The sequence below is a fragment of the Lygodium microphyllum genome, chromosome 12, assembly GCF_053477565.2.
Source record: "Lygodium microphyllum isolate KBCC chromosome 12, Lygodium_microphyllum_v1.1.10, whole genome shotgun sequence".
Classification (NCBI taxonomy): Eukaryota; Viridiplantae; Streptophyta; class Polypodiopsida; order Schizaeales; family Lygodiaceae; genus Lygodium; species Lygodium microphyllum.
This window is the reverse complement of record NC_141146.1, coordinates 121,800,984-121,817,040: the sequence shown is the minus strand read 5'-3', so window position 1 is coordinate 121,817,040 and position 16,057 is coordinate 121,800,984. Positions and strand designations below refer to the sequence as shown.

Genomic DNA, 16,057 nt, shown 5'->3' with positions numbered 1-16,057 from the left:
TAACCATAAGATCTCCCCTTCGAATAAAATTTCAATCCCCAGAAAGTGGCCATTGACATCATTTTTAATAAGAACAGGCTGATATTTTTCATGTACAATCATGAGCACACCCGAATAATGCATGGCCTGTGTCCTTGCATAGAACAAACGAAAGCCATGGCAATCCACAACTTTTCCGGCTTCTCCGTGACTCTTGTGCTCAACAGCACACAAGACATCCCACTGATTCTCATGCAATACAGTCCACATGGCATGTTGCTTGTGGCGAGAACAAATTCCTCGCATATTCCACGTGGCTATTTTCATGTGTATTCAAAACAAAATCAGGTACGAGGCACAGCTTGCCTCAATTTGACTTTTTCTGCGAGAATGTCCAGGACTCCCTCATCCAAGAAATCCACCAACACGGCAAAAGAGTTCTGAGGACCAGATTTGGAGATAGACGGCATATTTGTTGGCTTGGGGATGGAACAGGGATAACGAAGATCCCACGGGGTGATGACGTTGCCTCTGGTATCAAAAGCCAGGTTAGCAAGTGGACCCTTTGGACGATCCGAATACACTCTCCTAGTGGGCTGAGGACGGGGGGCTGAGGAAACCATAGCAGGAGCAGAGTGCTCTGAAGACAACATTTCTTTCCTGCGCATATAGGTACGCATGGAATCTTGTGAGGCAGTAGGCACAGTATTCTCCATGCCAACAACAACCCTGTTGCCTTTTTTTGCGCGTACTTCAACCCAGTCAGTGCCACGGGAATCCAAACCCGAAACCTGTTGTTTACCTTTATCCAAAACTTTAGGTGGGTGGATAGCATCCTGCAACGGAGCATCACACACCATATCTTCCATGGGCAGCGCAACATGCCCAGCATTTGAAGTGTGTTGCTGCTCTGGGCATTCGGCCATAAAATGCCCCAATTGTCCACAGGAAAAGCAATGTCTAGCAAAATTGGCCCATTTCAAACGAAAGTGTAAAGGATGCATGCCAGAGCAATCGAGACGTAACCAAGCAAGCCTTTTCCTTGCAGTGTCCCATAACATACACAACCGATTGCGATTCACGGCCCTTAGACTTGGAGGGACCAGAACAGTGCCCATAGCGGCCATAGCGTCCTTCAACAGTGGCCGATAGACAGCCGAACAATTTTCCACTTCAACCCACACAGGGCATTCACGTTGCAACAGACGCTGAAAATCTGCCATTGGGCACCATGGTACAACATGGACCAAATGGCGATCAAAAAACAAAGGCAGTTTAGACAGGAGAGCACCACAGTGCATCTCAGATTTCAACAGCACCTCAAAAAAACCTCGGGGCCCAACAAAAATCTCTTCAATACATTTCCCCTTGAAGCAGATTGTGCAACCACTGGCGAATACAGGAAAGCAATGGGATTCTACCAGTGAAGAAGAGTATCACAGCGCGATCATAAAACACTGAAAAGGAGCGCAAGACGGTTTTCGGGTCCACAGTGGCTTCGAGAACATCTTCAGGTGCAGAGTCAGAAAAGACTTCCTGATTATGTTGAACATAATCGCCAAGCAGAGTGTTGGCAAATTCCAGCAAATGCTCCCAGTCAACATCCTGAGAGTCCGTAGAATCCGAAGCAACCTGATCATAGGAATGATCCTGATGATCCATTGTCTCTTCCGAAGTATGCTTGGGGCGTTTGCCTACAGGCTGGAGGTCAGGACCAGGGGGAAACTCTTCAGTGCACGGAACCATATCCTCGGGTTCCTCGGTATCGGAATCCAGACCAAGCGCTGCCACCGTTTGGTCTATAAAATCCAGATCCAAACCAACCATATTGTATCACTGCGTATACCGGTCAGAGGCCGAGTGAAGATCTCACGGGAGGCAGAAACGCGCAGGCCGCTCTCCCCCCCCCCCCCCCCCCCCCCTCTCTCTCTCTTTGTCTGTGTGTGTGTGTGTGTGTGCAGGCACAGATCAGCTCTCTGATCTGTGCAGGGTTGCAGTCACGTGCTGCCAGGTGATGGCTCTCTTTCTCTAACTCGGCACAACAAACTGCACAGGGCAGACGCCCACGGACAGCAGGCGCAGCAAGCAGTGCTCTCAGCACTGTGCCGTCTCCTTCCAAGGCTCGCGATAGGACAGAGCGCAGCTCCTCTCTCTCTCTCTCTCTCTCTCTCTCTCTCTCTCTCTCTGTGTACAGGAGCGGATCAGCTCACTGATCTGCGCAGAGTTGCAGACACGTGCTGCCAGCTAAGGGCTCCCTGTCTCTGTCACGGCCCAGCAAGATGCACAGGGCAGCCACCCGCGGGAAGACGGCATGCAGATGACTGACGGGGCAGTAAACGAAATGTACCTGATTCTGCAAACGCCATGGCCTGTCAGACTGTCCTGTGGACCCCGTCCGCTCTGTGGACATCCGTCGCTCCTTGCGCTGAGCCCCAGTGGTCACGAAATACAGGAGAAAGTGAAGCAGACTGCAGGCGGCGCCTGCAGACAGGGCAGCAGGTCAAAATACAGGCGAAAGAGAAGCAGACTGCAGGCGGCGCCTGCAGACAGGGCAGCAGGTCGAAAGAAGACGGGCGCAAGGTGAACGACGAAGCAAACGGAAGCGTGCGCAGGTCAGAGGTCACCCACCAAACTGGAATCGCGTCGCACGGTCAGGGGGGCACCAGATCCGCCATCGCCCGCGCTCTCTCCCGTCGCGTCTCTTCTCTCTCTCTCTCTCTCTCTCTCTCTCTCTCTCTCTCTCTCTGTGCACGCATGCTGTGGGATAACATGAGACTTGGCTGATGTGGCTGTGGGCTGACATGAGACCTGGTTGATGTGAGACTTGCCTGATGTATGGGAAGCTCTGTGAATGCTGATGTGACAGGATCCTCTATGGATTCTCTCATGACTGGATGTTGGATGTTGGTGTGACTGGTGTGAAGGCCTAGATGCTAGAGTGAAGGTCACAGACGCCACATGAGACCTGGCTAATGCTGGAGTGCCTGCCTTGAAGTGACTGTCGTGATGCAATAGTCACAGTGATGCTACTAGTCTTAGGAGGTAATTTGATGGTCTAATGCAATAATAACCGTATGCAATTGAGAGATCATATGCTGTGGTGATACTCTACAGTTGTGCAACAGTGACAGTCTTCATGCACATGACTGATTGAATGTGTGATTATCAGTCTTCAATTGCATTACTGATATATAGCAGTGAACAGTGTGATCATTCAGGACATATGGTACACAAACAGTGCAGACTTAAACTTGGGTTAAACTAGATTATTGAAACATAGCAGTAAGCAATGCACACCATGTTACTGTGAGTGGTACTTGTTAATGCATTGATAATAGGGGATCATACAAGTGTAAACATGGATGGATCTAGGACAACCAATATCAGCAGGAAAATAAGGTGACATTTCAGTGGTAGAGCAATCCTTCAAAACCCTAAGGCAGCTCTATGAACGACATGGACATGAGGCAGCCACCCCCATGAGCATCAAAGATGCTCCAAGGTTGCAAAAATACTGGAGACAACATGCAGAGGGCTCCAGATGATATGAGGTTAAAGAAATTTATGCATCAATACATGATAAACGACTGCTCAAGATGAAAACATACATGAAAGCATGCATTAGTGAGTGGGGAAAATGGAAAATATAGTGAAACAAAGGCTTAATTACAGGCTGAAATGACAAACAACATGGTGAATTTGGATACGCATTGGAAGAATGAATTAAAATTTTAAAACAATGCCAATATATGAATAGCAACCAAAAACATAGAGATTGCCGAGTTGAAATCTCAGCTATATGCTTTCAAAAAAGACATAACAACATGCAAGGATAAACTTGATATACAAAAATCACTGAGAATTGCACCAAACAAGGTAGTTAGGTAAGATTCGTGTGATATGTTCAATACGCAAACATGTACAGTATGGAGCATACACAAAAATTTAAAATAAAAACACATCCTGTACATTCATTAAAATTTACATATAGAATCAACTATACTAATAACATGTGTTACACATGCATAAAAACATGTAAAACATGTTAATTGAAGATAGAAAGTTCAAATTAAATGAACTAGAAAATAGTTACAAGATTGTAGTACAAAAGTCCAATTCCAAGAGTCATATGATGAACTAGACACTTACGAGAGTTCCGCCTACACGTCGCACTGCTGTCCCCCCGCCCGATACGCACCATCCGACTGTCCGACTGTCCTGCACGCTGTCCAACTGTCCGACTGGCCTGCACGCTGTCCGACTGTCCTGCACGCTGCCTGACTGGTCGTGGCAGTCTTAGCACTGCTCGCGCGCCCTCGCCCAAGGTGTGTAACGGCCGCCTGTTCCCCCTCTTGCCTGGCTGTCCCCCGGGTTGACCGCTTCCGCGCGCCCCCCCCCCCCCCCCCCCCCCCCCCCCCCGAGTGCCGCCTTGACGAGAGGCCTGGCCCGCGATCAGTCTGCAACACCACCGCCGTTTGAAAACAGAAACCCCCCCCCCCCATTCTTTTCTTCTTCCCTTCCCCTCCAGTTGCTCCCTCCCCTTGTAGCAACTCCCCATTCAGCGACACAGCGGCGCGATAGGTAGGTTCTCCCAGTAGGGACCGGCAATGGAAACCTTTGGTCAGACGCCGGCATACTCACCAAGTGCCCCCCAGTCGAACACCTTGCGCGTAATCCTCTCTGAGGAGTAGCTCTTAGCCATCCGAGCTAACGAGCTGGAACTAATGGAAACAACAATCTATGGTCAGGTAGTAGGATATTCCCCAGCCAGGGCCCAGCTTCGGGACTGGCTCCACTCCACGCTGAGCATCGGCTCGGTGTAGATCATGGAGGCGGTCCTGTTGGGCCAAGGGATCTTCATGGTCCGCCTCAGTTCGGCAAATGCAGCTCGTGAGCTACTCGCCGGTTCACCTTATGCATCCACGAAGGGGGTCATATACATGGTCCCTTGATACAGTGGCTTCACGGTGGAGGCATTTGCACTCCACAACAGGTTTCTTCGGCACCCGGTCACCCTCCTCTTCCCCGGCCTGGCGATTGAGTACCGCCAGTTAGTGGAAGACTTCGGGAGGCTCTTCGGCACTGTCCTTCCCGCGTCCTTCGCGAATGCAGTGACAGCAGCAGGGGTCCCAAAGGTACGAGTGGCAGTGAAGGAGGTCAAGAATATCCCACAGTTCCTAGAGATTGAGGCAGGTGGGCATTCCTTCAGACAACAAGTCATTGTGACTGGGCAACTAGGGCAGTGCTTGCGCTGCCACGACTTTGGGCATCATGCAGCAGTTTGCACACAGTTTGGAGCCAAGGCGGCTCCACCTATAGGTCCGCAGGTGGATGCTGACCGTTTCACAAGGGTCCAGAGGCCACAAAGAGGGAGACGGCAAGGGGGGGCGCAGCCAGCCCCTCAAGCCCAGCCTCATCAGCAGGGTGATGGCGGACGAGCGTCCCCCTCTCGGCAGAGCACTCCACAGCCCCCCCGGCCCGCCTCACCCGGCAAGACCAATCCCCCCCATTTTATCCACATGACCCACAAACTGCCTTGCCGAAGCCCCCACAAGTCCCTCACCCCCCCCCCCCCCCCCCCTCCACTGACCATGGCCCACAACCCCCCCTTGCCAGGGCTTCCACCCCCTCCCCACACCCACCATGCATCTCTAGCCACTCCACCATAGCGCGATTCAATCCACCCCCATCCCCCCCCTACCGAGCACCCCCCCTGATCTGCACCCAGGTCAGGTGAGCCCCCCCCCCAGACCCACTCCCCCTCCTCCTACAGGAGGTGATGAGCCACACACACCTACCTCCTCTGCACACCAGCAGCCCCCACCCGTCCACACAGCCACCAGCTCATCTGCCCCTGTCACCCGCCTTACTTTCTCGAGACAGGCACAGCTACTCCCACAAGAGTTTTTTCGCAGTGGCCCATGGTCTTACCTGTGAGTTGCGGAGCGCGGAGAGTTCCCACTACCTCTAGAGGTGGGGATCTTCGTGGTTCATAAGTCAAGGAGGAGCAAGGTCCACCTACTAGCACCACCGGATGGACCAAACTACGCTTTCTTTTTCCAGTCATCCTTCTCAGAGGAGTGGACGACTACACAGATTGAGGAGGAATTGAGGAGTCAGGTGGCAGATCACATCTCCCATTGGATGGGAGATGAAGGACTAGCACTGTTCCCACAACAGTGGCCAAGCTGCATGATGGACATTAACTGGTGGGCTGGTGCCGACGTCCCGCATTTGAGCATTATCTTTTGAGCCCCCCACAGTGGGGAGCGCCGAGGGATGTGATTGCGTGGCCCCCGGCACAGGCAGTCCGCTTCTACCAATGTACAGAGTTGCGGTTTTCAGCATGGCTAATAGATGCATTGATAGTACCCACCTGGAGCATCTATCACCCCTATGGTCCGGCCAAGGGCCACCATGGGGGACTAGAGCTCACCATCCACGCTAGCGGCAAAACGTACCTGCACGCCTCGCAATCTCTCTTCCTCATCTGCAGCTTCCACGCCGAATAGATGCTTGTTCGGTCAGTCACAAGTTTCCCCATGAGCCTACACCTTGCATCCTGGAATGTGAACAGTCTCCACTACAGTGGGGCGCATGGCTCGAGGAAGTTGATTGTCTGACAAGAGCTGCAGCCTGCCCTCGCCGGACGGATAGACATCTTGCTACTGCAGGAGCACAAGCTCACCCTCGGCCAGGCTCAGCGGGTTGGGAAGGTACTGCCAGGCAGCTCGCATACTTATTGGGAGCAAGCCATAGGTGCCCAGGGCAGGAGCAGAGGCGTATGCACATCTATTGGTCCGAGTCTCACCACCTGTGTACGAGACCACGGGACGATAGTGGCAGGAAGGGCTCTATGGATCAGACTGGATATTGGGGACTCGTGTGTTGGAGTCCTCAATGTCTATGCCCCTACGGAAGTTAGGGCACCCAGCAGGTTTTGGGGGGAAATTGTAAACGGACTCCCTGAGGTGGACTCCTGGATTGTTGGAGGACATTTCAACAACCTGGAGGCTTTGGAGGACCAGCAGGGCAGGGGAAGAAACTACCAAGGCATGGCTGGGGAGGAGCAGGAGGCATGGGAGGTGTTTTTGCTTGCAGTCGGAGCACGAGATGCCTAAAAAGACCCTACCTTCCACAAGAGGGAGAGGTCGTTGGACTTTTCTTGGGGATACAGGCAACTAGGTGGAGCCTTGCTGGAGCGGTTGGACAGGTTTTATGTGGGAGAGTGGGGAGGTTCTCGCGGAGGCCAGATTGAGCAGTTGGCAAGTACCACACTATCCGATCACTGCCTGGTTCTCCTGGCACTTGATCCCCCAGCATCTGCCCTAGATACACGATCCTGTCGGATCCCTGACTCGATCTATAGGAGGGGAGAAGGTGTCGAGACAGATAGAGCAGATCTGGACCAGAGAGTGGGTGAGGAGGGACAGGATAGCAGAGGAGGTCGCAGAGGTTCTAGCCGAGTCAAGTAGAATTTGCCAAGGGGCAGCCCTACAGGCCAGGCAGCAGTGTTGGGAGGAGGAGAAAGCACTCCGGCGGGACTTGGCAGCTACGTAGAGATTGTTGGCAGAGGCACCAGGGGACCCCATCCTCCACGCACAGGAGTTGCGCGCGCGTGCAACCATTGCTGGCCTAGAGGACAAGCACCTGGAGTTCTCTTTCCGCAATTCAACAGCCTTTTGGGCGCGGAAGGGAGACACGATGTGCAAGGAGTTCTTCCAGGTGCACCAGCCCCGCACCGTGGGAGAGCAGATACGCAGCCTTAGGGATCAATATGGGAGGACCCGTTCTAGCCCTGATGAGGTGATGGAGATTGCCACCGACTATTACACACGACTCTTCCAACAGGAGACAGCTTCAATTAGAGGAAAGAGATGCAAACAACAGATATGGGATCACATCCCGTCCCTCGTCACAGAGGAGATAGGGCACGCCCTCCTAGTCCCCTTCACAGAGAAGGAACTAGAGGAAGCGTTCCATACACAGGATGGGTAAAAATGCCCGGGGGAGGATGGCCTCTCTAAGGCCTTCTTCACTACATACTGAGAGGTGGTGAAGGATCCCCTACTGAGGACTTTCCAGGAGATATTCTCCTCAGGACAGATGCCAAGGAGGCTATCGGCAGGCCTTATCAGTCTCCTCCCCAAAAGGGGAAGACCGGTTGGAGCTATCCTAGTGGAGACCGATCACCTTATTGTCATTGGCCTACAAGGCTCTGGCAAAGATGATTGGTAGACGATTACGCCATGTGCTTCCAGACATCATTCATGACACACAGACAGGCTTTGTCCCGGATAGGAGCATCCTAGACAATGTATTTACATTCTTTGAGGCAACAGAGTGGACTCAGCACCGTGGGAAAAGACTGGCAATACTACTATTGGACTTCGAGAAGGCCTACGACAGGGTGGACTCGGATTTCCTAGAGGGTACCATGGTGAAGTTAGGATTTCCCGACGCTTGGATTCGCGGGGTCTTCGGCCTGTACAGATCAGCCACCAGTAGGGTTCTCGTAGGCGGAAGGCAAGGGGAGGAGGTCCGAATGGAGAGATCGATCCGACAAGGCTGCCCCCTGGCCCCATACCTGTTCCTATTTGTCGCAGAGGCGATGTCCCACTTCCTCAGGTCACGTGTGAGTGGACTACGCAGCCTCCGACTTCCAGTGAGAGAGGAGACTGAGTTGTTAGACTCAAAGTACGCAGATGACACAGGACTCTACATAGAGGACGATGAGGTGATGCTGGAAAGAATGAGATTGGCTCTTGAGGTGTTCTGTGTTGCAGCGGGCGCGAAAATCAACTGGCGAAAGTCGGTTGGCTTCCTCACAGACCCGGAATCCAACACGGAGTGGGGAGTCCACTTGGGATTTAGATGGTTGAGCAGAGGGCAGACCGTCCGATACCTAGGGTTCCAGGTGGGACTTGATATCACTCCTGCCCAGCAGTTTCTTCCGGTTCTAGAGTCTATTAGGAGGAAACTGACCTATTGGAGCACGGCTTGCCTCTCACTAGCCGGTCGAGCCCTGGTGGTTAACCAGGTCCTCCTAGCGACGGCCTCGTACATCACCTCATATTGGTGTTTCTCCTCATCATGCGCAGGGCAGCTTCACCACCTGGTGCGGAACTTCCTTTGGTCAGGGTCTGCTGGCTCCAGAGACTCCAGGGCCAAGGTGGCGTGGGTGACCATCATACGACATCGATTAGAGGGAGGGGTTGGGATCATAGACCCAGAATATCAGAGTAGGGCCCTCTTGGGCAAGTTAGTTGTCCGCGGTCTCACACCAGGTGGGCAAACCTGGAAGGTCTTACTGCAGGAGGGCCTTCAGGATTGTAAACTGAGGCTTGGCGGGGAATGGAGGCCGTCCCTGAGATGGATCTTCACTTCAACCCAGATTACCCTGCCCAGATCACCTTTCCTACGGAGCCTACTCTGCATGTGGCAGGGCCTCCGTAAGGCCCTAATCCAGAGCCCCCCAAGCTGCCAGGAGGAAATAGACCGTCAGCCGGTGATCTGGAACCTCCAAGTCAAAGACATGGAAGGGGCACACTTAGGTGAGCGCCCCCACATCCAGTGGGCTGGGTGGGAGGCCGGCCTGGCTCGCTCCATCAGGACATGGCGGGAGGTGTACACGATGGTAGACAAGGAGGTGCTACAGCGAGTATCAAGGTGCTTGAGAGGAGTGGAGTTGAGGAGAAGAGAGAGAGACGCAGCAATACCTTCGGAGTGGCTTGCCCCCCCGATACGAGAACCGATAGAGGCCGGGGAGGTATGGGCAGCCAAGTTCTCTCCAACAGGCATCCCTCTTCAAGTGGCAAGTAGAGTGGGCAGCGCCCCCAAGGGGACCTTCTTTACCGTTCAGGAGGGGGGACGTCTAGCCCTTGACAGAGGGCAACAGGATGAGGGGATTGCCACCCTTTCATGGAGGAGGATTCGGGTGGTGGGTCTTCAAGGGAAGACTTGGCAAATGGACCCCTATGTCTTCCGGATGGACCTCAAGGAGTGGTGCCTTTGGATCTGGGAGGGTAGACCACTTGATGAGCTGGAGTGGGACCCAAGAGAGTGGCCATGGCCGGCCTCTGCGGTTGGAAAAAAGCCACCCAGGCTCCTAGAATACACTGCCAAGATTGGCAGACATGTACTGATGCAGGAGGATATGGATTGGGCGCCGTCACGCAGCAGACAATGGGCGGAGCACAGTATCACGAAGCCCTTCCGACGGACCTTCTGGCACCGCCTGTGGGATAGCTGGAGGCCAAGGAGGGTATCCTATTTTTTATGGCCAGTGGCACATGGAGGTTTGGCGGTGGGAAGCTGGCTTGCCCAGATGCAAAAGGAAGGAGGGTGTAAGCGCTGCACACAGCAGCCTCTAGAAACCCCAAAGCATTGCCTTTGGTCTTGTGAGGAGGCGCACCTTGTATGGAGAGGAGCATGCCGTATCCTTCGACGTATAGCCCCCAGCCTTGGGTGTATTTCATGGGGAGCTTTCTGTTGGCAGTCAGTTAGCCAGGGCTGTCACCTTTTGTATGAGGCCGGGATGCAGGACACAATTTTCATGATCGAGGTAGGGTCACGTGCAGTGATTGGTCTGGAGGCTTTACCCATCCGCCAGGTACTAGAGCCCACAGCAGACCGCTCAGAGATATGGGAGATCATAGGGAGTCTTACTGGATGGCATATTTGGAAGGCGCGATGCTAGGTGGCTTTCGGCGAAGAGAGGCTTTCAGCACTTGCGACCTTGGCAGAGCTATGGACCTCCATCATTCACTCCCTCCGCAACCAATGGGAGCAGGTGCATGGTGAGTCCAGGGCTCGTCAGGAGCTTCGTGGTCACTTCATGCATACCTGGGGCGGCAAGGGCCTATTCTTTGTGCTGCAGGCAGGCAGTCCCGTTTGGCGATATACCCCTCTCCCATGGCTCCTTGCCCCCATCCCCCCTAGACCGCCCTGAGAGGCTTGTATACATGATGTAGTGGTGACTTTGCATCAGCTCCAATTTATTCTATTGAGCTTGAGCACTTCGTTGTAATCAGCTTTTTGAGTAATATAATCAGCCACATTTTCTTGGGAAAAAAAAAATGATGAACTAGAAAACAGTTATAAAAGGACAAGTATAAGAGTCCAATTCCAAGAGTCATGTTATATTTCAAAAAATGTCATATGAAAGGACAAGTTTCAACATTCATATCAAGGATAAACCTTCTCTTGGGCCTTGAACATGCTTGAAGATGTATTATCGTTTTCATTTGACATGGGAGAGTACTTCCTTAGTGCTTTGAGGGATTCAGAGACATGGGCTAGATTGTCCATCCACAATGGACAAGCAAATAAGAAGCCTAGTTCAACTACTTGTGTAGGACTTCCCACAAAACTTTGAAGTCCATTAGTAACAACTAGACTGGCTGGAGGCATTGTCAAGGTTTGTAGTGTAGATTCCAAAAAGCTTTATGAAGAGGCTTAGGTATTGCAATAGAGAGATAGTGAGTAAAGGTAGGGCTATAGATAGAGGTAGACGTAGTAAGGAAAGAGAGAGAAAAGAGATGGAAGGGAAGGAGAGCGAGAGAAAGGGAGATGGAGAAGAGGAAAAGTAGAGGCAGATAGAAATGAGTAGATGACTCCACCTCTCCTATTAATGTAGTCAAACACCTCATCTATGTATAGTCCAAATAGTGTGGGTAAAAGTGGGCACCCCTATTTTACTTCTATGGTGCTATCAATCCTCTCAAACATCCCTCTAGGTGTGCACATATGACCTATTACTCTCTCCTAAAAGCATAAATGCCCCACTGCATACTATTCGGCACTCCAATCTCCTAGAATCTCTATATGAAACATGCTCGAGGTACTGTGTCAAATGCCTTACAGAAATCCACAGAGCAACAATAAATCTTCCCAACCCTCATTAGTGATCAGTGAGAATATGGTCCAATGTGGTGTATCCACATCTAAAAAAAGACTACCCCTATGCTCTGCTACCTTGCATCTCAGCCCATGCACTGAGCTCATGCTCCAACATCAGTACGTATATCTTGTTTGGACAATCATGATGGTCTGTATAGCCGGGACTATAGTATCGTTTGACCATATTTCAAGTAATTGCCCAAATACTACTCTGTTGAAAATACATGCCAATATGGGTGCCAATGTGTCACATGCATGTGAGAAATGCTCCCCCACTAGACAGTCTTCATCTTGTGCCTCCCATTTTGTAGTTTGTAGATTGTCTCTATGACCATTTTACTAGGGAAGGAGGACCGTGTTGGCTGTCCCAGTACAGCATACAACTACCTCCCATAATGGAGCCAAGCATCAAGCAATGTAATTTGTATAGGAGGCTATCTCTCATGAAACATTCTCCATGCTCTTTTGCTATCCTGTCCCAAAAGTAGTTGGTATATCTCTGTCTCAATTTTTTCAAAGTAGTCTTGCTTCTTGTCTCACACAAGGCATTTGAAAAACATTATTCCTTAGCAATGTATCCAAATACCCAAAGCATTCTCTCTATAGACTTGTGCAAGTGCTTGCACTCATTATCATACCGATCATTTTGAGGCATCATAAAGTAGAGGTTTGCTTGGGGACAACGTGTGTGGGAACATGTATAGAGCTGAAGTATGCAAGGCCTCTATTAATTCTCTCATGCATTCTCCTAGCAATCTGCTCAAATCTAGCATCCATATGCACAAAGCTGAGAGAGAGAGAGAGAGAGAGAGAGAGAGAGAGAGAATCATCACCCCTATTACACTGCCCGTTGCCCTGCCTTGAACCCCATCACATTGCTCGTTGCCTTGCCCTAGGCCCTATTGCCCTATTGCCCTATACTTGTTGCAACCTATTCAGGGACTAGTCATGTGACAAGCCTGTCAGCACCCTCTCGTCACGTTTCATGCTCCCCTACCACAAGTGTCCTATGAGCAGCTACTGATAGCCCCCTTCCTTTTTATGGCAAGCCTAAATATGGATTGTACTAATCAGACTGTTGGAAACTTGGGTCTGAACATGGACACGGAAGAAGATGCAGTGGAAAAAGACATGGTGCCCTACACTGACAGGGTGGCTTCGCTCCCCCTAATGTTCAGCCATTTGTCAAACACAAAGACCATCTCCATGATGAATTTACTATTGCTCCTAAGGCCCCTAACCTGGGTGATTCTTTGCCTTACTATTGCTCCTAAGGCCCCTAACCTGGGTGATTCTTTGCCTTACTCATATGCTCAAGTGGATTCAATTTCACAAGATTTGTAAGAACCAAATTGGGAACAATTGCTCGAGTTTGTGATTACCCTTTTGGAGGAATATGTTGCGCATAATCATTGAGCTACTCTTGCTTGTGCAGAGGAGGAGATTTTGGATACACAAGTCTCAAAATCTATGCATGATGTCAGCCACAATACGGTCCCTACCCACTCAACTAATATGCCTGATGGTGGGCCTCCATTGTCTCGTAACGATGGCTCTAATCCAATTGTGGCATTGCCTCCTTAGTCAAGGTCTTGGTAGACCGGTTTTCATGCTTTGTGAAGTGAGATGGCTTTGTTCAATGTGACTCCACAGTGTGGAATGGAAGGTGTCTAGTGGGGAGACTCCGCCTTTGCTAGCCTGGTAGTGGTTGTAGGGTTTGATCTATGAAAAAGTCTGTCACTACTCTTTGTGTGGGTCCTCCTTGGTGAGCTGGCCTTTTGTCTCATAGTAGTGCTATGTGGTACCTCTGGAGCTCCAAGAGGAAGAGATCTAGGCATCTCTAGTTCTTGTGCTCTATAACATAGCGAAGAGGTAGTACCACCCAACTGTGTCGTAGTATGTTGTCCATTCTGTTGCTTACTTGAGCCACTTCTTTTTGGGTTTGCGAGTGTTGCTTACTCCATCCTCCACTATAAACTAGAAAACAATCAATTACATCCATCCTAATCCCCAATAGGTAACACTTGCTCCCTTTTAATAGGTGTCATCACCCTGGTGAGCAAGTTGTTAGCAACCAACTCTCCTTTACAAGTTATGGCTTCACAACTGCCACATGGAAGGACATCCCATGGCTTGGGAAGTACCTGGTTCACCCCTTCCACCAACAACTTTGCAAACTGAATACTCACCCTGGCCGACATCTTACATTGCCACACATCTCCCCACTTGAGGCAATTTTCCAGGGTGCTTGGTGATCACCAACCTCTCAAGCTTCTTAGAGAACCATTTAAGGAAGTTGGCTGGAGTTATCTCAATCACCCCTAAGATAAAAGGGTTTTCAGAAATTTACTTTGACAAGGCCAATAGGCAAAGGAGCAGGTTGAGGAGCTTCTCAAGGGGAGCTCCTTGGACCTTTGCTTTATGATTGCTTATTGTGAAAGTTGGGCCCAAAGGAGGATTACTTGTCATCAAGTGATGAGTCACCAGCACAACCTTTTCTTCCTCAAGCTCGGGTGAAGGGGCCAATAAAGTGACACCTCCAAAAAGAAAAACGCACACCACCCCAATTAAGTGACAATTTTGCAAAAAAGATGTAGCTTTTTTAGCTACCTAACATTATGATATAATTTCTTTAAAATTACAAATGTGCTTAATGTGAGTCAAACAATTGAGCCATGTAAATATTTTTTATATTTTTGGATTTTTTAAAACCTTAAAGCAATGCATCCTTCAATGTCACTCTATTGGTCCCTCACTGTCACTCTTTTATGAACCCTTCGTTTATAACTAGGGCTACTTGATAAAAATATCAAAATACCCCAATGCTTTTTCTTTGAGCTCCATATGATATAAATAGTTTGACCATTAAAAAGTATCTCAAGAACTCATTTGGAAAAAGAAGTTATAATGGAAAACTGTTAGATGACACTCTATTGACCCCTTTATCCTAGATGAAATTTTTCTGCCTTTCATCCCAGAGATCAGAGACATCTTGGGGAGAAATTGGTCCTACAGGGATGCAAAATAGTAGGGACTAATGGACATTTTTACCACATCCATTGCATCTATGCTGATTAAAGATTTCTGGTTGTTCATCATTTGTGTCTATCACAGCAGTGAAAAAGAGAGATGAAATCGACTTCAAGGAGCAATAAATCAAATCAAGACAAATCCATTCAGTTAGAAACTAATTTTTGGAACATATATGAAGAGAAGAAGAAGTTGATGACCCCCTATTGTATGACAATAAACTCTTCTAGACTCATTCATATGAGTAAGCATGCAAAACAGAAAAAAAGGTTAGTTATTGAGTAACCCTCTTACACAAAACAAGAGTATATCTTGTAACTACATGCAAGGCCATATATTCTATCATGAAAGTTGGTCAGAAAATCTTTACTTTATAAGGTGCCAATTTTTGCTCTGCCCACTCTTGTAACTGTTCCAAATCCAAATCCGTCTGAAACTTGTTCCTTGCATCTTTGTGTGGAACCACAACAGCACAAACAGTTTCACCAGCGATATTATGAGGTAATCCTATAACTGCACATTCTGCAATGGCCGGATGCTGCTCCATTGATTAACATTAGAAGACACATCACAAGTTAATTATGGATGTCAGCCTTAATATAAGATTTGAAGAATCACACATAAATCGATCAGTACAGTTGTGTTACAAATTTCAAAGAACTTCTAGTAAAACAAAGATTGCAATGTTCAAATCTCTTAGTGTAAACAAATCCAGGCAGTCAGATGACCTACTTCCAATAAAACAGCTTCGATCTCTAGAGCAGATAATTTGTAACCTCGAACTTTCAGGATATCAACACTGGTCCCTGTCAAACAATTGAAGGCTTCACTTAGCATTGTGATCTTTTAGTGTCCCTAGTGACTATCCATCGTCCACATACATTTTTTGCAAGTAAAATGTGGCTGGTTATATTACTCGAAAAGACTGATTACAACCGAATGCTCATGCTCGACAGACTAGCTGGAGCTGGTGCAAGGTCATAAATAAATCATGTGTACAAGCCTCTCAAGGCCGTCTGGGGGGGAAGGGGGCAAGAAGCCGGGAAAAGGGGGGGGGGGGGGGGGGGGGGGGCGCCCGTATATCGCCATCTGGGGCTGCCTGCCTGCATCATGAAGAATAGGTCCTAGCCGCCCCAAGTGCGCATGG

The 16,057-nt window shown here is 49.7% G+C and overlaps 1 protein-coding gene across 23 annotated transcripts in view; it reads right to left on the bottom strand.

Moving 5' to 3' along the window:
• The window catches only part of LOC148028211 (putative CoA ligase CCL8), a 132,018-nt gene that overhangs the window by 16,221 nt on the left and 99,740 nt on the right, over positions 1–16,057 (bottom strand). For 14 of the 23 annotated variants that reach the window (XR_015692698.1, XR_015692699.1, XR_015692696.1 and 11 more), the window contains 2 exons: positions 15,643–15,716; positions 15,281–15,448 (listed from right to left, as the gene is read on the bottom strand). The exons of 5 other annotated variants lie outside the window; for them this stretch is intronic. Coding sequence is in view for 9 of the 18 variants with exons in the window: in XM_087689979.1 (XP_087546105.1) it covers positions 15,281–15,448; positions 15,643–15,716 (242 nt within the window). In the remaining 9 variants the exon portion in view is untranslated. The remainder of the gene's footprint in view (positions 1–15,280; positions 15,449–15,642; positions 15,717–16,057) is intronic. 4 more of the 23 variants (XR_015692702.1, XR_015692701.1, XM_087689985.1 and 1 more) reach the window with 1 other exon arrangement.